This window comes from Heliangelus exortis, chromosome 21 (genome assembly GCF_036169615.1).
Source record: "Heliangelus exortis chromosome 21, bHelExo1.hap1, whole genome shotgun sequence".
Classification (NCBI taxonomy): Eukaryota; Metazoa; Chordata; class Aves; order Apodiformes; family Trochilidae; genus Heliangelus; species Heliangelus exortis.
Genome location: NC_092442.1, coordinates 5,600,963 through 5,627,156, shown reverse-complemented (window position 1 = coordinate 5,627,156; position 26,194 = coordinate 5,600,963). Strand labels below are relative to the sequence as shown.

The 26,194-nt window shown below is 45.5% G+C and overlaps 2 protein-coding genes across 12 annotated transcripts in view; both read right to left on the bottom strand.

Moving 5' to 3' along the window:
• TPST1 (tyrosylprotein sulfotransferase 1) overlaps positions 1-16,972 on the bottom strand; it is a 38,436-nt gene extending 21,464 nt beyond the window's left edge. For 2 of the 8 annotated variants that reach the window (XM_071764796.1, XM_071764799.1), the window contains exon 1: positions 1,860-2,097. The gene's annotated coding sequence lies outside the window, so the exon portion shown is untranslated. Of the gene's footprint in view, positions 1-1,472; positions 1,604-1,859; positions 2,098-11,452; positions 12,297-16,465 lie in introns of those variants that run through there. The other 6 variants (XM_071764795.1, XM_071764803.1, XM_071764798.1 and 3 more) reach the window with 5 other exon arrangements.
• A 127-nt stretch (positions 16,973-17,099) lies between these two features.
• CRCP (CGRP receptor component) overlaps positions 17,100-26,194 on the bottom strand; it is a 30,317-nt gene continuing 21,222 nt past the window's right edge. For 3 of the 4 annotated variants that reach the window (XM_071764806.1, XM_071764808.1, XM_071764805.1), the window contains exon 6: positions 17,163-18,412. In XM_071764806.1, coding sequence (XP_071620907.1) covers positions 18,269-18,412 — 144 coding nt within the window. In that variant the 3' untranslated portion in view covers positions 17,163-18,268. Of the gene's footprint in view, positions 18,413-26,194 lie in introns of all 4 variants that reach the window. The other variant, XM_071764807.1, reaches the window with a different exon arrangement.

Here is a 26,194-nt window from a genome sequence, read left to right as displayed (position 1 = left end):
GATATCAGGTATTCCTACCAGTCATGTAACACAACCTGAGAGAGGAATGTCACAGCACAGCACAAGCAAAATACTCAGAAAGCTGGAAATAAAAATTAAGAAGCCCTGAGTTCCAAGTCCATCTTTATCTGTTCAAGTCATTACAGCTCTCATGCCCTGCAGCTGGTTCTCTCAATTTCTCCCCCCCTTAGTTACACCATAAAAAAGGATGATAAAATAAACTGAGCAACTTTAATTCACCACAGAGAAATAAGCAGTGAGCCACCTGGCAGAAAGCATCTGGGATGAAAAACTGCCAAGTTGAGCCAGAGAAGCTCTAGTTGGCATAACAGGACAAACAGGACAATAATAACAGGAATAACTTGAATAATAATAACAGGAATAACAGGATAACAAGACAAACTTGGACGAAATTGTTATAAGGGAATGCAGAGGTAGAGTTCACACTATAGGAACTATAGTGATGTTGTTCACACATTTGCATTGCCTTGAACCTAGAGTGTGGGTTTTTTTACAGCTTTCTTCATAACCGCTCACGAGACAGATATATTGATACACACATGAGCATACATGAAAGAAATTTAGGAACACCTGTCCTTCCTCTGGCTCTATTAACACTTACAAGCAGGAAAAAAAAAACCTCTACCAAATCTGAGACAGCTAATAAGGCTACCGAAGCAATCAAAATTCAGCACTTCTAGATTTTTCAACACTTAAGACCTCTAAAATGAGTTTAAAGTACAGCTAATTAAAAGGTTTGCTCCAAAAGGAAGCAAAAACCTCTACACATTCTGCTCCACCTACATTTATAACACATACAGCAAATTATATGGATGTGCACATCAGTTAAAAAAGAGTTACCTATGTGCTCCCATTATGCAAGAATATACTGTACTTGTTAAGTACTCCAGTTGCTCCTGGAGAACCATTCTACAAAAGGAATTTTATTGGCAGCACGCATAGGCTTCTAGTTCTTTAAATTTATGTTTTTAAAATGAAAAATAGAGCAATAAAAGTCGGTAGCACATCAATAGTAGATGAGCTGCCGTTCTGGGCACTTTTGTGTGTATTGTCCCTCCTAGGCAGGATTTCAGCGCTCAGGTACACAATCAGGCACTCCAAAGCATCAAACTTCTTGGTAAGACTAAGAAGATTCAGACCTACAAAAATTGGCACCACACGTTAACAACAGGATATGCAAATTGAGGCTTCCACCAAAACCCTTTCCAGCTCAGAGGCAGATTAAGTCTATCGCTACAGATCTACTGCCAAAGCGCTTCCACAACCCCTGCCTGTCTCAGGTTGTGTTCGCAGATGCAAATGCAGCGCTACAGAACTGTTCTGTGAGCCTCCCCTCTGCACCGCGGGTCCCCGCACCAGCGCAGCACCTCTCAGCCTCTCAACAAAGCCACCGTAGCGCTGGCAGCTCCCGAAGCCGCTCAGCCCGCCCCTACGGAAACTTTCCGCGTTACCCGGCTGGGATCCTCCTCGCATTCCGTCACGGCACCGGCGGGAAGCAGCGAACCGGTCCCGCTGCCCATCCTCGGGACCCACGGCGATGCCCGCACAGCCGAGTGCCCCGGCCCGGCCCTCCCCCGGGGTGCGGGGACCTCAGGGCCGCAGCGCCCACCCGCTCCCCCCCCCCGCCGCCTCAGGCCGCGGCAGCCCCGCAGCCCGCCCGACAAAAGCGACGGGCTCTGGAGGCACCGGAGCCGCCCCACCGCCGGGCGGGGCAGGGCGGAGCACGGCGGCCGCCGTCGGGGCTGCGCGGGCGGTGAGAGAGGGAAAGGCCGCGCCCGCGGCCCGCTCCGCGCCTCGCGCCTCCCCCCTCAGGTGCGCGGCGGGAAGCGGCTCCTCACCTGCGCTGCCGCCTCCCCCGCGCCGCGGCGGCCGCTGCCAGGGCCGGGCTGGAGCCGCGCAGCAGCAGCACCTCTGCCCCTCCTCCTCCTCCGCCCCCGATCCCCTCAGGCACCATCGCAGGGGGCAGCGAGCGGGACCGGGGCAGCCACCGGGACCGCGACCGGGAACGGGAGCGGCTGCGCTGCCGCCGCCGCCACCACCGGTTCCCCTCAGCCGCGCGGCGGCGGCTGCCATGGAAATCACAACCACGCCCTGATTGGTCGCGGGCCTCGATGTGTCGCGAGTGGCGGTTGGGCCGGAGCTGAAGATTGACAGGTGAGGGGGCGGGGCCTGTGGGCGGGGCCGTTACTCCCTGCGGGGGCACATCTGGACGCGCAGCTGGAGGGACGCGCAGCTGGATTCGCATCTGCGCGCACATCTGGAGCACGCGGGGGCGCCACGCGGGCACCTCTGTGTGAGGCCACGTGCAGCGGTGCCAGGCAGATGTTGGGGGCTGGGCACAGCTGGGGGCTCGCGCTGCTCGCTGCACACCCCCAGCACCGCTGCGGGAGGAAGGGGAGAGGTGAAGGCTCCAGCTGGAACAGGGTGTCACCAAGAACACTCCTCCCGATGCTGCCTCCCGGCTGAGGTTTCAGAGGCTGAAACCATCCACAACTCACAGCTCTGGGCACCCAGGCTTCAAGTGCGGTGCTGCAATTGTCCCATAAATCGGGAAAAGCTACAATTTAGATATTTTAATATCTGTGAGGCGCTTCCTGGCAGCGCAGGACAGCAAGGAGCAGCACCTGGCTCAGAGCTCAGGTGTCCTCTGGTGTCACACACCTGTTCTGCAGCAGGGGGGAAGCACAAGCCACGTGTCTGCCACGTGTGCAGCTGTGGCAACATCTGGAATAGCATCAGGCCGGAGCAGACACTGAAGGCTGAGCTGGCTGCTGGCACATCTCACACACAGCTCCTCTGACCCACAGCTGGGCACAGCACCAGCATGAGCTGCACCAGCACTCTGCTCCTGGGGGGTTGGCTACAGCGAGCTCAGTCCATGAGGAGACACTTCTATAGGGTCACTGCTAACAAGGACTGGCTTAAGGCCATCCTGACTGCTTTCTTCTCAGAGCTGGGAGCAAAAGACAAGTTTTACCCCTAAAAATTGCAAAAAGAAATTGCATTTGACTTGTTAACATGAATACAGTGATATGTAAGGACTGAACCAGACAGCAAATGTGTTTCTTCTTTACACACAGGAGCTCTGGCCCTGCTGCCATCACCATACACAGACAACCAGTGCTGCTGTGGGGTCACCTCAACAGCAGCAATCCCATGGGATGTTCCCCCATATTGGTGTTTCTTGCCCAATGGGAATTAAAAAACAAATTCTGCTAAAGGGATTTAACAAGATGCCAGCCCAAAATTCAGTCTGGGGAAAGCCAAACTGAGCAGTGATGCTTGACAGACAGCTCCTGCTCATCCCTGATGAGCCCTTGGCTCTCTGCCTCCCAAACTTTCCTACTCCCTTCTCCATCAGTGCTGCAGCAACCAAGAGGCACCACTGCTTTGATGCTACCACGCTTGCTGAGGGCTTGGCTACTTGGGGACACTAAGATGGGAGAATATTCCCTTTTAATCCCCTAAAATCTGGTCTGACTCACTGCTGTATCTCCCCGAGAGGCGGCACAAATCCTGCACGGATGGGGAGAGACACCCAGCTGGGTTCTCCTGTCATCCCAGCCTCAAGAGATGTGGATGGAGCTGAGAGCAACACCCTCAGGCTGTGAGGATTAATCCCAGCCCATTACCTCACGTCTCAGCCTGTGATAAAACTTTCAGGAGCCTGTCAGGACATGGTGCCCATCAGCCCCGGAGAGCCCATACTGGTGGTGTTGAGTTGACAGCTGGACCTGATGATCTTTGAGATCCTTTCCAACATTAATGACTCTATGATCTGGATGGGTGCTTTATCTGCCTCCTGCTTCTCCAAGGTGACAGGGAAGCAGGGATATCAAGTGGGGTGCAGGCAGTGTGGCTCCTGCGTGGTTTTATTTGCCAAGAAAATCAAGCAAAGGCAGCCCTGTACCTACAAGGCAGGACAAGCACTTTCATGTAGGGAAAGGTTCTGTCCTGTAAGGACCCAGTTTTATGACAAGCATGGCTTTCAGACATGCTGGGAGCATGGAGAAACCAGGGACTCCTTTCAGGTGGTAAAATCCCTTTCAAATTTGTTTTCTCTGCCAGCTATTGACAGGCAATAAATGTTATTTGCTCCCAAAGGCAGCTGGGTTTGAACTAACGATTTAAAGATGAGACTGCCTGTATCCTGTTTCCAGTAAGTTTGCCTCAATCCATTAAACAGCACTTTTCAGATTGCTTTATTGGTTTTTCTTTTATGGCTTTAACTGTGACTCACATATATCTTGCCTTTTAAAAGCTCCCAATCTGTGGCAATCAAACAGTGCCTCCAGGGGGGGAAAAATGCCAATCTCCAAGGGAAAGAGGGGGAAGCATGATGCTGTTGTACAGAACAAGTTCCCCACGCTGGGCCCTTCTTTAATCAGTGTTCATAAGAGAGTCACGGATCAAATAACCCATCAAACACTGCACCCTGTGAAGTCTCAGTACAGACAGAGCTCAACAGTTGCTGCTGCTGGTGGATAAACACCACCAGAAGCAAAGCTCATAAAACTGCTTGGTTTTTTGAATGTCACATTGTCTGTTCCTTGCTGGCTTGTTCTTGGTTTGTTCCTTAGAGTTGGGAAATAATTCCTCTTCACTGGGGGCTCAGCCTCAAAGGTGAGCCCAGGAGTGAAGCTGCAGCTCCAGGGGGTTGTGCCTGCTTTGTGCTGTTTTCCCTTGGCAGTGGCACAGTTTACAGCTGTTCCTGTATTTTAAGTTCTAAGGGACTGCTGGTATGAGAAGGATGAGGGAAGAGCAGCCCTGAGAGCTGGTGCTATTTAGGAGCTTCCTTTAGACTATTTTTTCCATGTTATTTCCGAGTGTGAGCCACAATATAAACATTTTTTTCCTCTACTTCCATAGCAGAAGCCAGCCACACAAAATCACCCTGTGGCTGGCACCTTCAGTGACAAAAATGCATCTTTTTTTATTCCCTCCCTGCCCTTCCACTACAATTCTTCTCCTGACACCAACACCATTCCAAAAGTAGCCCTGAATACAATTCAAGAGTGACAGTCACAGCCAGCTTCCTAGTCCAAATATCCTGGCCCTCATCCAGGACTATTATACCTTAATTCCACCTTTCAAATCCTAAGAATGAAAAGAATTTCCCCTCTGGCTTCACCCAGCTCCTTCCTCAGGCCCAGGCCCAAAGCTTGCCTGATTTAGGCATGTTCTGCCAGAGCTGCTCAGGATTATTTTTTCCTCGAATGCCTCAGCAGCAATTGCACAACCTGCCTTTCAGGGAGGATCTTTCCTTCTCCCAGGGTGGCTGGAGGAGAACTGGTGCTTGTGGCACTGTACTGGAGAGATCCAGCATAGGAGGAACTGAGGGAACAGAGGAATTTAGAGGAGGATACCAGTATGATAAAGCACCAAGACTCAGATGGATTTCAGCTTGTCCTCTGCATCTGGGAGATTCATTTGGCCTTTAGGAAGAAGTAATTCTGAAATTCCAAGCCCAGTGTGCTCCCACACTGCCTGGCAGCCCAGACAGGGGCTGAGCATCCTTCTTCCCCCAGCAACCCTGCTGAGGTGCTGGGGTAGCTCTGTGGCAAAGACACTGATTGAAATCAATCCTCTTATCTCTGCCTTTCTGAATATGAACAAAATGCCCTCAGAAGAGGGGGAAAGGATGGATTTAACACCTGACAGAGCAAACTGCCTGCAGTTAAGCCAGCACAGCTCCAAGACAGTGCCTTGGCTGGGGAGGACCACAGGGCAGCATCCCTCTGCACATCTCACCCTCTGAGATGCCCTAAATTTATCTATGGCTGAGGGTCATTCCAGACCCCAGAATGAACCCCTCCTCCCCCCCCAGAAGCAGAGGATGGGGATACCCAGCTCCTGGCTGCACTTCATGGCAGGATGCAGAGCACTGGGGGCAGCTGGTACCCAGCAATGCAAAAGGGTCCCAGCAGAGTCTGTTAGTGCAGACATCAAAAAAAAAAAAAACAGCCTGGATGTTTGGGGAAGACTTATGATCCCTGGAGGAGGAGAACATCCAAGGACAGTGCTCAAAAGCTTCTGAGTTTAGGGAAAACAGGCCCCACAAGACATTAGGCTGATGACATTCCTCTGCATCCCCTCACAGCAGGAGAATAAGATGTTTCTGCTGAATAGATGTTTCTGCATCCAGAATCATGCCTTGCACTTCACACAGTCCTTCTTTTGAGCAGAGCAAACCTGTCAGCTGCAAACCCAGCAAGGATGCTCTTTAACTTGGAAGGATTCTGTGTCCTCTGTGTGTTTCCTAGAGGCACGCTCACTTTTATTGCTTTTCTCTGCTACCAGTATTATTTTTCTGTCCCAGCTGCCTTGTGTATTGGCCATTTAGCAGAGCAAAGTTTGCCTCAGGGGATGCCAGGGCAGATGTGGTGCATGCAGCAACGGGCTGGGACCCTGCTGAGCATTTCTGATAGCCACACCAAGTGTATCTTGCAGCCAAAGCCAGCAAAACCAAGTCCTGGGGAGCACTGAAGGACCAGAAAGGGCCATTCTTGGTGTTTGCCTGCAAAACACCTCAGCTGCCAGCACAGGGATCCACCTGCACACGCAGTGCCACCCTTGTGCATAACCTGAAAGCATCACTCCTGCACCTCTGCTTTGCCCCAGCTCCTCAGGCAGTGATCTCCCAGGTCTGACAGGGCAGGGGCTCGTCCTGTGCTGCCAAGCTACTCTCACTCATCCCATGATCACAGAATCAATCACAAAATCATTTTTGTTGGAAAAGACCTTTAAGATCAAGAAGTCCAACTATTAACCCAGCACAGCCAAGGCCACCACTGACCCATGTGCCTCAGCACCACATCTACACAACTTTGAATTCCTCCAGGGGTGGGGACTCCACCACTGCCCTGGGAAGCCTGGGCCAGGGCCAGACAACCCTTTTGAGGAAGAAAGTGCAACGTGACCTTAATCCATTTGTGCCTCCCAGAGGAACGAGGCAGTTTCTGCTCTGACCTCTCTTTGAGATAAATAGCTCCATATTCCTCCATCTCTGTCTGATCTTGTGTCTTTTGCTTTCTAAATGTGACAGCTGATAACTGATTTTTCCATGTGCCTGGAGAAATAATTATGGGGCTAGGAGTATCTCCATGCAGCCCTTGTCCCTGTGCTCCCAGGCGAGGTGTTTGAGGAATCAGATGTATTTATTTCAAGGGGAGATTTTTTCCCCAGCTGTTGGAGCCTCTGGAGGTGCAGAGTCCTCAGGTTTTTCCAGCTGGTAGACAGTCCCAGCCATCCAATAAATACAGACTTAGCTGTTTTTCCAGTCAGAAAGCAGGAGTGAGTAATTTCTGCTTTTACATTTATAGCCCCTTTCTCGTGCTCTTGGCTTGCAGACAGCTGCCTATGTGGCACGACAGACGTGAGCAGGCAGAGCACACATCTCCAGCACAGGAACACCTGAGAACAAGACATTGCCTAATTCCTTCCCCTCTTTTACGTTGGCTTAAAAAAAAAAATAGATGAAAAGAAACATTTTTAAAATCCAGTATCTCAGAGCATCAAACCTGGAGGTCTTCTAAAAATCTCATCTGACCCCCACCATGCTGCTGCAGGTGCTGGCAATGCACCTGGCTGCTTTTTCTGGGCTCTGGACACACCAGCCCCTAACAGAAGAGGGATCAGCTGGCTCTTGTGGGACTCATCCCATGAAGTTTAAATGGTTGAAGGTGCCCAGTGGTTTGCAGGACTAACTCCTGAGTTTCTAAAGCAGCAGCACATGTGGCATCCACTTAATGAGCTAAATATCCATTATAATAGATATTTATAATGACAGTGATATAAGAAGTAACCTCATCTGTGTCTGGAAAACGGTGCAACAAGGTGAACAAACACCTCACTAGCTCCAACATCTAAAAAGAAAAACCATCCCACAAGCCCCAGTGCCAAAGACACAGACCACTGGGCCAGAGTCTGGGAGAGCAGCAGGACCTTCTGCAGAGCTCCCTCATCTTGTCTGGTTTCCATCAATCGTTTATTTTTCTGGTGGCCTTTCAAAAGAGAATCACACAGTGAGCTTGCTGAGAAGCTGCTGGGTTTGCTACAGAGAGGGGAAACAGCCCTAACTTAAAATAGAGAAGGTACCTTCTGTTAGAAAGGTGATGGGAGCAGGGAAACCCACCTGAGAACCTGAGGGTGTGCACCCCTATGTGAAACTGTAAATTCATTTTAGACAACCTATGAAATGCAGACCTCCTTTCTCCCTGTCCCCTGCTTTAATCACTGAATAACATCCCCCTCAACAATAAAACAGATGTTAAATTTAAAAAGCAGTACAGTGAATAAAATGCACCCAAAACATCAGCTACTGGGCTTCAGCACTTTTATGTAAAAAACCTGGGGCACATAAAGTCTTTTTCTTTAGAAAATCTAAATTGAACCAGCAGAGGCAAACAATGAACCCCTTTTCCTGCAATAATGCTTTAAAATCAAGAAAGGAGAGCAGCCATACTCCAATTTTCCAGTCTGTGATGGAAAGAGGGGGAACAGAAATGGCAAAGTCAGGACTGGCTCAGCCCATCCTACACCCAGCACTCCCCACACAGCTTCTCCACTATTTCTGAATACAGGCTCAAAATAGACAATTTCCAGTTAATGCCAAATGCCTTTCAACATATGGCCATGGGAACCTACTGGATCCTGTAGGTGTCTTCCCTCATACTAACTTCTGCATGTTCTGCATTCAGTCCTAGAGTAACAGCCCATTTCTTATTTTCCTAAGGAAAAATGAGACTTTCTCTGCCAGAAATGGAGAAGAAAGGGCAGAACTCCCCAGCCAAGGTGCTGCTGATGTTTGCACAATGAAATAAGAAACTTGCTTCACTCGTGTGGCCAGCGAGAAGTTTTTGCCCTTAGGTCAGGGCTTTTGGTTCCAAATACTTTGGGTTCCTTTGGGCAGAAATCCCTGCCCTGCTCTGCTGACAGCCTCTGACTAACCCGAGGTGGATGGAAAGCAGTTGGTTTATTTTGCTTTGTTTTTTGTGAACACATCCACAGCTCCCTGCACAAACGTGCTGAGAGCCAGCAAGGGCAATGGTAGCAAACCACTTGGACCCCAGATCTGCAACGTCACCAAGGACATGAGAAACTCATCCTGCTTTGCCTAAAATTGTATTTATATATTAAACACACATTGGAACGGGCTCCCCAGGGGAACAGTGATGACACCAAGCCTCTTGGAGTTAAAGGAGTTCAAGGAGCACCTGGACAATGCACTTAGCCATATGGTTTAGTTCTAGGTAGTCCTGTGAGGGGCAGGGAGTTGGGCTCAATGGTACTTTATGAGCCCCAACTGGAGATTTTCTATGGTTCTATATGCATACAACCACACACCCATATAAATAGATATCAATTTCTGCCCAAACCACAGTTTTGGTGGGGTAGCCTTGGCTCTCTCACTGCCCTCCTCAACAAGATAAGGAAGAATATAAGATTAAAATAAAAGCTTACAGGTCAAGATAAAGACAGGAGATGTCCCATCACCACCAAACCACTGCTCTGGCAGCCGGAGCACTGTTCAGCCATGGTGCAGGGGGATGCAGCCCCTCTGCATTGCCCCACAATCTGAATTTCCAAAATCCTCTGAAAATGCATTTTTGCCAGCACAGCATCGATGCAAAGAGGCCAGGACACGAGTGAGGCAGAGCTGCTGCTTCTCCTCCAGTGACTAAAACAATGTGACTATGCAATCAACCCTCATGAACGCATCTGGGGACGCCTGCCAGTGCCTGCATTTGATTTCTTGCCTAAACTCCAGCCAGCTTAATGCAACATCAGCTTGGAAGCCATAAAACATGAGACAAACAATGTAAATCAATGCGACCAGCAGAATTTAACAGGAAACAGGCTGTGCTCTTTATTTTCTGGATCAGAGAGCAGCTGGCTGGCACAGAGATGATTACCTCCGAAAGTCCTTGGACCCATTTGCTTATTTGCAAGCAGGGGAAAGGGAGCTGAAAGTTGATTTCATGTTATGTGGAGTTTGGTATAAATCAACTGGTAGGACTCAGAATTGGACAAAAGATAGAAAAGTCACATGAAGAGGCAGATGAAATACTTATTCAGCTAAAAGACTGGAGAAGAAGCAGCAGGATGAAAACTAGTGCCTGGAGATCTTGGATTTATACTTTATCTAAGGATTGGCAGCAAGGGCAGGAGTAAATGTCTGTAGCCTGGAGCTATATATAACTGCACTTAACATCTCTTTGGAGTATTTTAAGGCAGGCACAAGGCTGGCAGGAAGCTTGGTGTCACTTCTCCCTCCAGCAGATCTGTTCTTCCCCCCAGCAGTGGTCAGTGCTATGCTGGAGGGTCTCAGCTGCCCTCACCAGCAGTGCCTGGTGCATCATTCCCACAGGGATGCAAAGAGCAACAGGGATAAAGCTGAGACATGCCAGAGGGGAGGCTGGGAGCCAAGCACTGAGCTCACAGGAGAACAGGACTTGAAACAGCTGTTGAGGTCAGCTCACAAAGCACCCAGCAGATAGAACCCCTCTCACAGGCCAACTGAAGTCCACTAAAATCCATTGCCATTCATTTTTCCTCCTACAGGGCTGCTGCAAAACCCTGGCAGCAGCACCCACTCAGCAGTGCATGTCCCCCACAGGAGGATGCTGTGGTAACACTGCTACCACCATTGCATCTCCAAAACTGCAAGCCCCAATGGGCTTTCACCAAAGCCACTGCCCCAGCTCCAACCCTCCTTGTGGGAGAGCATCCAGCTCACCCCTGATCCAAGTGACACAACCCCCAACTCACAGCACTGCTGAATTTCACCTTTTGAGACTTAGATAGGAGATTCTGGTCCCCAACAGCAATGCTGAGGGGCAGTGAGGGCTGGCTCCAGGCAGACCACGACCTTCCCACTGCAGCCACAGACAGCTGAAGGGATCACCAGGACCTAAAGGGCTCAGCCTGGAGCTGCAGCCCAATTTCAGGCAGACTGGGAGGATCTCAGCATGTTGAGGGGTGGCTCAGGATGTGCATCAAGGATTCAGTGATGAAAAAGCTGGTGGCTTTTCCCACCAGCTGTTATTTCTTCCCCACCCTCTTTTATAGGAGCCCAATAGCTGCCATTGGCTCCAGGCACACTTATTCTGGTGACTACTATGACCCATTTAAATTGCATTAAATAATTTCTCAGCTCATTGTCCTGCAGAGATTAGTTACATATAAGCATATTTTAATGATTAACTATTGGGCTCTGCTGAGGCCCCAGCAAAAAAATGCAGAACCCTCCCCTGTCCCTCCCTCCTCTCCTGCCAGCTCTCAGCTTCATCACCAGTCTCCCAATATTTCTGGTTTTCCTCAGAGCCCCCACTCCTGGGCTGATACAACCAGCTCAGCTGGCACTGGTAGGAAGTCTCCTGCTCCCAGAGATGCAGAAAGGCTGGGAAAAAAGGTTGGGAAAAGCTCTAACCTCAGAGTCCGAAGAGGAACGAGCTATAATTTGGAGGTTAAACCATGAAGAAGCAGTGTTTGTAGAGTCCATCACTGGTCTGGGGGTGAACTGCAGGCTTCCTTGATGCACTGGGCACTAGAGATGAGCTGGAGCCATGGTGGGACCTCACCCTCTGTTGCCCTGATGAATGCAGCAGAGGCTGCAGGCAGTGCCATTACCTGGGACAGAAGCCAAGGTTAGTGCAGAACCTGCCCCAAACGTGGCTGATGCCACCTGTGGTCCTTGCCCAGGGGAATTCTTCCCCCACAGCAACAGGGTTGGGGCTCCAGAAGCAGTTCAGGGCTGGATTCACCTTCTGAGCCACTCCCAGTATCCATACAAAATGAAAATCCGTAAGAAAACAGGAATTCCTCAACCTTACATGCACAGAACTCCCATCCAAGCAACCTCTGCTTCTGCACCCACATCCACAGAGCAAAACCTGCCCTGGGCAGAGCACATCAAGCCCAAGCAGGAGTGATTCTACTTCAGCACAGTAACACATCCATGTGCTGCTCAGCCCATCTCATCCCACCAAACCTGGTGGTTTCCAAGATGGGACAGAAATGATCCCCCTATGGGCACCCAACATGGATGGGACAGCCCCAGCACCAGGCAGGGATGAGTTACACATCTGCTCCCACCAGGTTTTTGGAGCATTAGGAGCATTTTAGGGTTGTTCCCAAAATAACACCTGCAGCTTTGGAGCCACCATCCCAGTCTCACCTGAGGTGGGGGCACATGGTCTTGTCCCACTCGCTGCAGCCTCCCAAAGCTGGGAAAGAGGCAACTTTCCACTGAGCCCATTCCTGGGAGCAGGACACTGCACAGGAAAAGGGAAAATGTTTCAGTTGGCCTGAAGCATCCAGTTTCCAGCCCCAGCCCATCCACGGAGACTGCAGTGTGGGCAGGAGCAGCATTTTGGGGGTCTTGATGATGGGCTCTGTGGGGCAATGAAGGAGCAAACCTGCAGGGAGGAGGCAGCTGGGTCCCATTAGGTTGAGTGGGAGTTTTTGGCGTTTCCTTTTCCTCCTCTCAGCGCCACCCCCTGGCTGCTGCATCTTGAGGAAGCCTTTAGTGATGTCTTGCCATGGTGTTTGCTAAGGAAACTGGTGAACAATGCAAAGGGAGGAAAAAAAAAAAATTGCACATAAATTTGCTCAGTGAGTCCCATTTTGGTGGTCCCAACCACTCTTCCCATGGGACAAGGAACACCCCAGTATAACAGGATGGGGACTAGGATGCCACTTGCAGAGGGATCCAGGTGCTTGTCCTGCACGTTTCCTCCACTTCCCACCTGCTCTCTGTCCACCCACAGCATTTCAGGGGTCACTATATATTGCTGTTCTGTTAAGCAACTGGACACATCTAATTGACAAAACCCAGCAATCTGAATAGGGTGATGAGCCCTTTCAGCCCAGTTTGAGAGCAGATGCTTGACCAGCAGCTACTGATAAAAGGCCTCAGGTTCATTCTGGCCGATGCCCTCCCTCCTTGATCAGCATCACGGGGAGAAGTCACCTTGAAATTCCTTTTAAACTTGGCAAAAATCTCTCTAGTCCAACAGAGTGCTGCTTCTTAAAGCCTGCAACGTGTCTCCAGGGGTTAACTTGCACTACCTGTATAAATAAATGCCTATATAAAGTGTGGGAAGAGCTGGGGGAGCACACTTTCCCCCACACTCTGATGAGCTGGGTAATTTCAACATCTCAGACTTCTCTTTCTAGATTTTTTTTTTCTGGACAGCACCTGGTCTTTAACAAAAGGGATTTGCTCCCCCAAACTAACACCCCAGGACTGCAGAGCCCCAGGGGCAGGTTAGAAACAGGGGCCAGGATCTGGGTGCAGAACACCCAAGGGTGAGCACCTGGGGTGAAGGGGAGGTTTATCCTGCAGGAGCCCCAGGGCTGGCAGGGGGCTCCTGGGCCAGAGTACAGCTCATTGCCAGGGGAGGGGATTTAATTTTGGTCTTAACATCTCTGTCTCTGTCCTCAAGGCTTTGCAGACCTCACTGCCCATCCCTGGGGCAACAGGTTGGGTTGATGGAGGCACTGCCTGTTCAGGGGACAGCTGGCTCCTGCACCCCAGCCTTAGTGTGGAGGGGATGGGGCTCCCGTGACCACACTTTCTGTCTGTCCCCAGAGGCACCACCAGCAGGGAGATTTTGGGGAGGAGGACACTGCAAAACAGCTGGGTTTGGTCTTTTGTGTTTTTAAATGAACAATGAAGTCTCTGCCTGGCCCCATAAAAGAAAAGGGCTGAGTGATTCCTGCCAGCTCTTCTGTCCCATCTCTGCAGGGCTCTGAGCAGTAATTGCATGCAGCAGGTTGGGTGGTGAAGCTGCCCATCAGAAGAAGGATGATGGGTGGGATGCACAAACAAAGGGTTTAACCCACAGTGGCACAGAGAGCCCTTGAGCTTGGCACATGGTGACACCATGAAGACACCAGTGCCACCACCACCCCCATGCTGTGTCCAGGCACTGCCCAGGACCAGAAAAAGGTTAAACCAAACCAGAATATCCATCAGTTCTGCAAAACCTGTAAGGTGAAGGACCTGGGTGGCTGAATAAAAATGCCCCATTAGCACCACCCTGCAGGTGGCCACATGAAAAAGCCCCTAGAGCAGGTCTGCCTGTGGGAAAAAGTGATCCCCAAAAGAGAACCTTGGTACTGGCAGTCTCCAGTGCTCCTGTGAAGCATTTCCCAGGGCTGGATGTGGCAGAGATGCTGGTGAGAGCCACCTGGAGGGTGCTTTTTGCTCCCCCATGTACCAGTCAGCACATTCACAGCCCCCTGGGCTCTCAGCCCTGCTGGGACCATCTGCTGGTGCAGCATCCCCAGCCCTCCTGCAGCTCCCTGTTCAGCTTGGCTATTTGCATCAAGCCCTTCCCAAGCATTTTTTGGCTTTCCCTTCTCTTTTCAGAGGTTCCTTAACCCCATTTGGCTGGTTCACAGGACAGATATAAAGATTAACAGCATCACAGCTACTTCGGGTAGCTCTTTTTATAAGTACTACAGTTATTCTAATAAAGAACCTTAATGCAGAAGGAAATTAATGTAATGTGCAGGGAAGACTCTTGCTGATGGCAAGCAAATTTTCTTGGGGCTTAACAAATTCTTCCAAAGTGCTTGCTGCATTTTAATTGTGGAGCTCTGATTTTTTCAGCACAAGAATTAGATTTTGCTCGACAAGAACTTTGCAACAGGATTTATTTCTGTGGGAACAGAAAATATTTTCTCTGTCAACGTCTTCAGCAGCTCCAACCAAAACAACACTGCCATAAACTCCCTCCAGGACACTGGCTGGATCCCAAACTATGCCTCCAGAGCAATTGCTTGGAAAGGGCAGTAACATGACCTTCCTCTCTCTAGAAAGGCTAAACGATTGGGACTGGCAAAAAAGTGCAAAGAGTGACCTCTGAAAGCTTTTGCTGGCCCTAACCCTCACATAGAACCCTACCCACAGCACCACCAACACTCAGGCTACAAGTTGGCGTTTAACCAAAAACCTTGAATATACCACCCCTCGGTGGCCACTCTCCCACTGCTGCTCAATATGGCTCCAAAACTCCTAAAGAACAGGACTAGCAAAAAAATGCAAAGAGTGACCACTGAAAACTTTTGCTAGCCCTAACCCTCACATAAAACCCTACCCACAGCACCATCAGCAATCGGGCAACAGGTTTGCATTTAACCAAAAAAAAAAAAAAAACCCACAAAAACACGGCTTGTGGTTTTACAGGGTGCTTTGGGCTTCTTTAGAGAAGTCCCTGGGCTCATCTGGGGAGGGACTGGAGTCATCCAAGCTGCTGTTGAAATATTTTGAAGAGTTTTAACATGCCAAGGACAAAGAGTTCCCTGCCTGCCTTGATCCAGACCTCCTCCCTTTTTACAGGATCCCACCCAGGAACAGGGGTCCCAATCCCACAGCCCAGTATCAGGAGCCCTGCCACAGTCTGACCACCACCAAAGCTGCTCAGCTCAGGGTGGGGAGTCCCTGTACCTTCTAAAAAACTCCCTGTCCATGTCTGTGTTTCCAACATACCTATTGCCTCTCTGCCTCAAAAATGAAGCCTCTTGTTAACAAAACTTCTCCAGCAAGGTCTGCCACACAGTCCTAAGGAGAGCTGTTCTTCTTGGGCTTGAATTGATGAAAGGAGAAGCCACAACACCTCAGAAAACAGCTTGAAACCTCAGGTAAATCCTGGCAGCTGATTCCCCCTTTCTCCCAGAGCAGAGCTGAGAGCACAAGAGATGCAACAACCAGAGTTGTCAATTTGCAAAGATCCAAATGCATGAAACAGAATAAAAGTGAGCAACACGTAGGAAATGAGAAAGCTAAAAATAATATGCATGTCATAAATATTCAGAAACTGACAAGTACTCTGCCCTTTTCTTCCCAAATTTCTGAGCTTTTAAGTGTGCAATATGCATGTAATTATTCTTGTACCCATGAGGCATCAGAGGGCCCTCTTGCCTCCTTCAAAACACCAAGCAGAATACATTGATTGTGTTAAATAACTGATTAGTTTAGAAAACAAAAAGCAGCCTTGGGAGGCAGGCAGATATTTTATGTCAGACAAAGGACACTGGAAAAACAGTATCACACAAGCAAGATGGCATTTGCTTTCCATAAATAATTTGAGTCTCAGGTTTTCAAAGAACACACCTGAGAGAGAGCAACACAATGTGAACCCTGCTCCCAGGGCCAGAGCAATCCCTCACCTGTGCAAATAAAGCCAGGGAGCACAGACAGATTTAAAAAATATTTCTTGATGTAATGCAGATGTTGAGATCCAAGATCCCTTACTCAGTAACCCAATACTCAGTATTTTAGGGAAATTGTAGTTTACATATCTTAATTGAGATCAACTGAAATATCCATGCATTTGCACAAGTTTAATACACATCTGCATCTGGAAATTATTTCAATAAAAAGGTTAAATGCAATAGCAAGTGGATGGGTTCTTGTTTCTTGTACAGTACTCACACAGCAGATGACAACGTGGATGCTGGCAAGGATCCATTCTGGTATCAAATCAGCAACGCCCAAGATGGAACATCCAGCTTCAGAGATCCTTTTAAAATATTCTTGCTGCCTGAAGATACTTGCAATCTGCTTCCATCTGCTTTTCCTAAGTTTAGAACATGCTTCAATAGCTTAATTTTAGAAAAAGATAGCTGGAAATGTAAACACTTGCAGGCCAAGGCCACAGAATGTCAAACAACACCAGTGACTGCTAAGAGTAAAAATGCTGATTTTAAAATTAATTTCACATCATTCTGTGATACGTTCTACCCACCTCTTTTGTTTGTTGCCCATTTCAAGAGAAAATATATATTGATGCATCACAAAACCCACTGTGGACTTTTCCCCTCTAATACTATACTTACCCACTTAAAACATAGTTTTAGACTTCAGCCTTGGAATGTATTATGTTTAAGAGGTAACAAATATTTTCCAATAATCTCCCTTACTTCCAAACATGAAAGAAGCTTAAAATACCACAGACATGAATATCATAAATCCCTCAGACACTGGAAGTTATCAATCCCTTCACAAATGGCACAAAACTCAGAATGCAAAAGTTCTTTGCATAAAATCAAAAAATAAAAGCATTACAGAAGGGTGGGAAGTAAAATATATTTTGATTCGAGGTCTTACATCTTTTCCATAAGCCACAAAATTCCCAGGATGTACTTAAAATTTTATTTCAATTACCAGTATAGTATAAAAATTATAGAAGCCTGGTCTGCAGTCATAATACAAAATAATGCCATGTGTAACTCATTACATTGTGTGCATATGTATGTAGACATACACAAAAGATTTATCACACTCAGTAATGCTTTCATATTGATCCTGAAATAGTTAATCAGACAAAAGCTCAGTACACAACAAATTCTGCTTCAACCAAGCCAGGTTCTCATTTTTCTAAACCAGGACTTCAGTGCTGACTCATTCATTTATCCTGTGGTCAGCAGCATATTCACAGCACTGCAGTTTGTCTCTATATAAATATTGGAACAAAATATACACCTCACACCTAAATGTTCTTCTGTTTGTACTACTAAGAGCCTTAACATTCAAGTCCAGAGCCTCAGCTCCTGTGAACTGACTCAGCTGATTTCCATGGCAATGTGTGTTGATTCAGCTGATGTTGTGGACCTTTTATCAAGTATGGACTTATCAGACATCCCTGAGAACACTTACCCTACCAACACATCCTCTCACTTCCAAGATGCCAACAGCCTACTTGAAATTCTCTGGCCAGACACCAAGCAGCTCTTGTGCATTACTCTGTGTCCTGGTCCCTCCAAACAGGCAGCTCCAGAAGCTGATTTTGTGTTGTAGACTGTGTTCTGAAAACCAGTTGGGTAATTCAAAAGCATATGAAAGCAATTATAATTATAGTACCACTGTGATAATTAAAACATTGCCAGCTGTATATAAGCCTATTCAAATGTACAGCTGTTATGTGGGAAATGGAAAAAATACAAAAGCTTCAGATTCTGTGCCCCATAATTTCTCAGACTGCTACATTCCAAACTCAGTTACTACCATCCCTGTTTATAACAAAATGCCAAAACAATAGTGTCCTTTTCCATGCTTTCTTCTAAACAATCAGTTCCCTCATCACCTCTAAGTAATACAAAAGATTGTAACATATTCTACAGTGATGCCCAATGCAAGATTAAACTGGTATCAAGTTAAAAAAAAAAACAAAACCAGAAAAATACTGGCTGAGTCTCCTCTGCTGAAACTGTTGCCAGCTGTGGTCTAAGATGCCTCCTACACTTGGTCACTTTTGTCTTCAGTTGCCATTGCCAAATCTCTCTGTTGTTCTTCTGGATCCCCTGGCAGGATACTGGTGACTGTCTGGAGGAGTGACTCGATCTGCTCTTCTGTCAGCCTCTCCTCGCTTTCTTCTACCATCTGCAGGTCAAAAAACAACCTATTGGAATCATTAAATCCACACTTCCTCCCTCAGCTCCAGACAGATGGACTTGATTTAATTGGGAAATACTCTTCTCAGTGGCCATAGGACACAGTCTGAGCTCATCACAAAAGCATTTTACAACAAGGAACTTTTACAATATTTTAAAAAAGAAAGAAGAGCTCCATTGTTAAGCACAAGTGGCACTGCTTAATGAGACCCTGCTCTCTTTACAAGAATACATATGAACAGGCTTTCCTCCCTGGTTTCTCCTAAAGCCTCTACACCTACACACCAGTACCCTGAGCCAGGCTTTTCAGTCAGCTCACATGCAGAGCCACCTTCCCTTCCACTGTTTTCCTGTGCTTCCATGTGAGAACTGACAGGAGAGAACCTGGAAGTGAACACCTGAACCGTGGTATCTTAATCCAGCAGCCAGAATATAAGTAATTAGGCCATAAAAGAAGCCACCTACAGCAGCTACACTCTGTTGGAATTTACTTAGACCACAAGATTCCTGAACATAAAGGCATGTAAAAGCTCTGAGCAACACAAAATGTGCTGTTGTGAATCAACAATAAAATTCCATAAGATTAATTAGGGACCTGCTCTCACTGTGGAGCTGTGGGAACTCTTCTATCATTGCCACCAGTAAAAACAACTGCCCTAATTTATAGGCAGCTGTTAAAAGGAAAAGCTTGTCAGAGGACTGGAAAAGCAAGCCAAATGAACTCTTCAAATGCAAATGAAACCAATTAGGATTGTGGGGTTTGAGATTTTCTTTTTCATATGAAGTCCTTTAAAACGTCCTTTGAAGAGTGGTGATTTATATTAATTATGTTTCTAAGCCAACACAGGTTTAATCAGTTCTAGCTATCAATTGTCAGCTGTTCACATGCATCTTGCCTTCTAAAAAGCAGATGTTCAATTAACTTTTTTTTTCCCCTTTCCTTGTTCTATGAGCCCTCTTTGCACAATCTGATCATGTTTCATCAGCCATTAACCACAGACCCTTGATAAGAGAAAAGTGAGCACACTAGAATCCACTCATGTAGCAAGAGGCAGACAGTGAATATCCATTTGTAAATGACTGTTTCTGGGGACCATCCTGATAAAAGGATGAAATTCTCTGCAGAAAAGAGTTCCAGCTACAGTTAGTTAAAAAACTACTATAGGACCCTGGCTTGAAAACAGCCCTGGCTCCAATCATTCCTGCCAGCTGCTATACTATGTGCTATGAGTTAAAATACACTAAAAATCCCCCTTACATTACCCTTCTGTGTAAGCAACTGCTGAAGCTACTGAAGTGGTATCAGGTAATTGCCTGCTAGGCTGCATTTCAGAAGTGATCATCTCAGCAGCTTGAGCAGCATACCTTGGAGCATCAACATTAGACAATAAAGTATGTTACAGTGTGTAAACACACTCTTTGTTGGCAAAACCACTGACAAAGCCATTACTCTACAGATGACCTATGCTATTAAGTTTTTTAGTGGATTATCAGCCTGGTTTTTTGGACTGGAGTACAAGTGTTACTACTGCTACATTGAACTTGAAAGGTTACAGCCCCACAGCAGCAGAAACCATACAAAGAACAAGTCCCTTGGACAGGCAATAGCACTTAAGGCAGAATGATTTATCTCTTTGTGGTCTCCTGCACTTATTACCATCCCACTGCTTTCCTGTCCCTGGGACAATGGCACCTTGCCTGCTTTAATTTATTGGATCACACGAAGTCTGCCCCTCTGCCCCATTCCTATTTCATTCCTCTCTGTACCTCCTTTCCCCTCCTCCTCTGAACACTTTCTCCTTTCGGTGCTTGCTTCAGGCATCCAGGGTTAGACACAGGATTGGATAACAACTTAGATAACAGAAAGTGATTTCTAGATCAGTATCAATCCCTCTGAACTTGTGCATTTAAGGCAGAGAGAGGATACCTACGTGAGGGTGTGATCACTGCTGCTTACTTTGCCCCTGAGTGCCAAGTGAGTAATGCTCCAAATCCTCCAGGGAACAATCCCTCAAGCTGGTGTCATTTGCCCAGGCTGCTCACAGAACCTGCAGGACTGACACACTGCAGATACAGCTCAGGACACTGACAGATGAGCTGCAGCCACTGCTCTGGCAGTTTAAGAAATAACACTGCTGGGAAGCTGATGAAAGAAAATTGTCTCTCATGTTTCAGATGCTCTGGTGCTGTAACCAATGCCTCTCTAGCCTGTTGAGAAAAGCATCTTTAAAGAAAGATACTGGATACTGAACTAAGGAGAAGGTAAAGTAGCTCCAAATTCCCTGCTGACAGATCCGCAGTGCTGCCAGAGGGAAGAGGTAATTCCTTAAACCATGGTAATTCCTTAAACCACAAAGCAAATTCATCCAGTGCTCCCTCTCTGTGCCTCTGAGCCCTGCATCCTCACTGCCACCTCTCACACCAGGAACTATTACAGACAAAAATCTGTATTTGGCAGGACAGGCAGCTTATTATTCAAGCTGATGCTTTAGCACTCTTGCTGTGTTACTATTCAAAGAGTCAAAAAGCACAAGCTATAAAAAAAAATTTTTTTTTTCATTCTTCAGGAAAACAGCCTGAACTGCAACTTCTGAAAACATGAGAAATTAGGAAAGAGCAAAGCAGCATGCAAAAAGGAAAATTCAAAAATTAAGCAGAGTGAGCATGTAGATAAGAGCCAAATGAAACAGTCTAAAAGAAAATAGATACCAAGAGAAACAGAAGGTCACTCAGAGGCTTATTCTAGATTCAACAGATGTTCAGTATTTTGATTCACAGCTACAGCCTGTGAATAAGCACAGCTAAAAAATTAACCTTTGCTACTGATCATAATAGGAAATAATGTTATGATGCTCAGAAGAAAAAATTGTTTAAGAAAAAGCCTAGGAGGCAAAAAGAAAAAATTGTATAAAAGTACCTTCTTTTCCAGCAAGAATTTTACCAATATATATTAAAAATTTAAAAATCTATCAGAAAGCCTTGCTAACTCCTAACTTGCAATCAGCTGAAACTGCTCAAGCAACAGATTCAAAGCATAAGCAGTCAGGAATGCAAAGTTTATTCTAAGGAAAACAAAAATGCAAATGTTTTTAATAAGCATATGACATAAGTTGTTAATGTTGGCAGTGCCACACACACCAAATGGGAATAGATTATTCAAACAGATGATGCAAAGTAGAGAGTGTTTGTTATCAAATGAAGCTCTGCTGAACTGTGAATTTTCAATATTCAGGGGTTTGTGCAAGTGACAGAACTGGACAATGTCACAATTCAAATGCTAGCTACAAAGCACCCTGATGTTCATGTCTCCTCCTCAGGGCTGAGAGCAAGGATTTGCTGGGAATGAACACAAGAGGAAGGCAGTAAACCCCATCCCAAAATAACTACAGTGTTTTCATAGAAAATGTTAGAGTAACAATCCCATTCATGCACATACACAGAATGCATTTTCTATGAACTACGTGGTCCAGATCAACTCAGGCCCCAGTAGTAACTTCTCTTTCACTCAAACAAGTAACAACTCCCACTGCAGTATATTCATACAGTAAGAATTTTCTCTAAACACCACAATCTACAGGACAACCAAAGAAGGAATCAAAGAAGAAAGCAGGAAAACTTTATTTGGGAACTTAATTGGCATAAATTTCAGGTACTCAAAGTCCAACTAATAACTGGATGTCGAGCTTAAAATTAGGCAAACATTTACTAAATGGAGAAGATGTCAAGAAAAGGATGCCAGCTCTGCTCTGCCTCTCCAGGCACCTCTACAAAGGGGCTTTCTGGCACAGCAAAATGAAAAATGCATCCAACACCCTTTACTGAACCTACATGAGAAGGAAAAGACAAATCACTCACCAACTGCAGAGTTAAACACTGGCAGATGCCTTGCTCAGTAATGTAACTGCTACTGGGAACCAGAGCTCTGCCTATTAAACAAATGTGTATATGGAATATTTTACCACCATGCAGCCTTTCCCAGCTGCACATTTTAACAGTAGCTTTTTTTTTTTTTTTTAATTGAGCACATGTATGAATTTCTCAGAGGAACAAAACAACCATAATTACCAAATCAGGATGTAGTAATAGAATTACATTAAGCAGTAAGTAACATTAAAATCTGCTGATAAATTCTCATGGCAGAAACTAATTTTCTGAAGCAATTACAGGCTTTATTTGTCAAGAAGGTAAACCAGAAAATAACAGCAACCCTGACTATCAAGAAAATTTCTAAGATTAATGTAAATGTGCAAACCTATATGGTCACAAAGCCATGTAAGCACAAAATATGAACACAGACACACACACATGCATACTTGTCTAGAATTATTTTTGTTGCTCAGTGAAACAAGGAAGTTTTAGGATCATGCTTTCCCTAGTTATGAGCATACCTTATCTTTTCTGCTTACCCAGAAAGTAAAAGCAAAGTATAAGAAACTTTATCATCCTCACTGTGATTTTTAAGCTTTCAGTGGTAATGTTTATCCCATTTAGTCTCCTCAGATACAACAAGACCCTGCAAATGTTGAAGAATAAACAAAGCTCCACTAAAGAGCCCTAAAAAGTTTTGAAAGAACAAAGAAACTGTCTCAAGGATAAGTAAATATTTTATGGGTAACAAACAGCATCACAGAACAGATCAAGCTGTGGGTTAGTGGTTATTGTTTCTGTGAATAATAAAATAAGAATTGTATTTTAAAAATAATCAGTAAACTACATTTAAAAAAGGAAATAGGGGTTTCTGAACACTTCCAAAGCTATCAAGCCCATAATTTATCTTCTGTGTAGGAGGTACATATTTTATGAGAAAATGACTGCTATTTCCTCCTCTGAGCAGTAATTTGAAATTGTTCAGCCCTAACATGCTAATAGAAAAAAGCACATAAAAAAAGAAATAAAGAGACTGAATGATTGGATTAATGTCCCTCAGAGACAATTAGCCAAGTATGCAAAATGGGAAGCAAAATAATGAAAATAGAATGTTTAATCCTCTAGCACCCCCCATTTTCCAGAAGAATACTTTACATTATTATTTTCTATTCAACAATAAAAGACAATCTGTCAGGCTGGTGATGTAAAGCACATATCACAAGGTAGGAAGCTCTCTGGATTAAAAAGGACCAAATTAAAATCTACTCTTCCATTCAGAGAGAAGAATGTGGAGCAATTTGTTCACTAGAAAAGATGATGCTTAATCTTCAAAACCATTATGGTTCAGCATTAAGTAAATCTGGACCACTGTCATGGTTAGATCAACAGCACTGCCTTTTTTTTTTTTCCTCCTTTGTGAATGACTGAGGCAGGAACAGCATATGTTGAAGATTAAAACAGGAGGTCAAGATAGCTGCAATGTGTATAGTGTTTTACCCTGTGGGATATGAATTAGAATTTCATGCTCTTTTTGTTGCTATTGTTGTTTGAAAATAAATCTTGGCACACAGTCCAGAAAAGACCAATATGAATAATTACAGCAATTTATGCATAAAGTCTTACAAAACAACTTGGGATCAAAAGATCACAACATAAATTTGCCTGTTAGCACAAATACACTTTTATCAAAACTGATTTATTGTTTGCATTCAACTAAAGACAGGGAATTTTGTAGCAAGAAAGTAAAAAACCAAAAAGCTGGAAAGGCAAAAAAGCAACAAGCAGGAATAAATTCAACTACCCAGTCACACTGGGCAAATGTGACTGAATTTCATGGACAGACAGCACCCAGTAAAACTTTGAGACATCAAAACTATTTGAACAAGTGGGAGACAGACATGTGGCTTGTCTGGCATCTTCTTTAAAGCTTTCTAAAAACTAAGATTGATTTGCCTCCACTATATGAAGTGGTCAGAAGTTTTCATTATCATTTATTTCTGATTCAGCCCCAGAGGTGACTCAAAGCTTTTGAGTGGCAGGGACAAGCTCCACCAGAGGAGAATCAAGGCAATTTTAGAGCTGGTATTGACTTCCCTGCAGGCTGCCTCTCATCCACCAGCTGCAGCAAATTGGCTTCCCTGCATCCCTGCCTGGAATCTGTGTGTGGATAATCTTCTCCCTACTGACATCAAAGAAGAAAGTGCTGGGAGCCTCCATGGCACTGTCATATTTTGTACTCAAAGATGCTCAGAGAGGACAGAGGTTTTGTGTGTTCAAAGACACAGCACTGCTACAATCTCTTTCCCCCTGTCCTCACCAAAACCCAAAATTATTCAAGACAGCAATTGAATAGCACAATAATTTCCTTGCTATGGCTCCTTGCCTCTCTGTTTCACAAAAAAAAGTGGCCTGCAGTTTCCTAGTGGTTATTGAGATCAAAAAGACTTTGATATGCATTGATGAAAGAGTAAATGAACTGCAATTTTGGGGAAGCTTAATTTAACACAGTGTTAACGATCCAATCAACTTAGATTACTGTAATACTAGTTTTGGAGAAGCTTGTCTTGAGAATTGGAGGGGTACTGGCAATGGAACAGAAGAAGCTGCATCCCCAGTACTCCCATGATGCTACAAATTCAGATTACTCCTCAAAGGTAAGAATATTGTAGTTTTTTACAAGTTGCTTTTGATCATTAAGAGAATGGTTACATATCAATAATAGGCTGCCATGGGACTCAAATCTTGTATCTGTATTTTGCAAGTTTCAGCAATGAGTTGTATCTAACTTTGGCAGTTCAAACCTTGGAATATCTGAAGTATTTCACTCTACAGAAACCTGACTCATAGCCCCAAACTTCTTTTACTTGTCTCCTGGACTTCAAATATGACACAGGAGCCACACTATTTTCAGTACTTCATTGGTAGGTAAGAAAATGAGAAACTAGGGAGGACAATGAGAGGAGGAGGGAAAAGACAAACCCACAGGCACATGAAGCAGCAAAAGATCAGTGCACTGAGAGAAGAAAAAGGGGAAAAAAGACTGTATGTGGCCTGTATGGAAATACAACAAATCTGTGTCTAAGAACATGAAGCTAACAAAGGTATGAGACAGGCTCCACATCACCACTGATGAGTAACCTCCTGTGCAAAATTTGTGAAGCCTTAATGCTCTTGGTCTGGCTGATGACTGACACTGATCCCTTCAGTCACAAAACACAGTGTGAAGTCCTTAGCTAGAAGCATCTTTTTATGAGACATCTTCAGCATTGTAATGTCTGCTCCTTTTCTGGGAAAGAAAAAGAGTTTTACTGGTACCTCTTTAATCTTCCCCGTTTTTCAGAAAAAAATGGTCCCATTACTACATAGTTTGGTTTTAGGATAAAATTGTAAACAGATGTTCTTAATGTAAGAGATTTTTATTAAAAGAATATCCTTATTATAATAATCTCTTTATTACCACAGGATTTCCTGTTCCTAAGGAGACACTTCAGAGAATATAACCACCTAATTCTATTCAGGGACAATCCTTCTTTATATCAGAATTATACTTAACAGCTTTACAATGACTACTTTCCATCAAAAAGTCTGTTTACACCCATTTCTCAGTCTGCACCACTGCCCAAAATTCTGTATCAGTCATTACTTGCTCCTCTCCAGCATGTTAGGTTTTATTATTATACAAAACCCTGCCATCAAAGCAACTATGTCATCACAGCTGCCAAAAAGTGAAGCACTTGATTCCAGGGCAGTAGCAAAAAGAGTCAGGTTAAATATATTCTTACCCACATTACTGTAACTAATCTTTAATCACCACCTTTTTAATTACTGGGCATTTTTCAATATCTGACACTGGAGCACACAGAGGTGGGGAATCTGTCTGAGAGAAAGATGGGCAAGTCTCTAA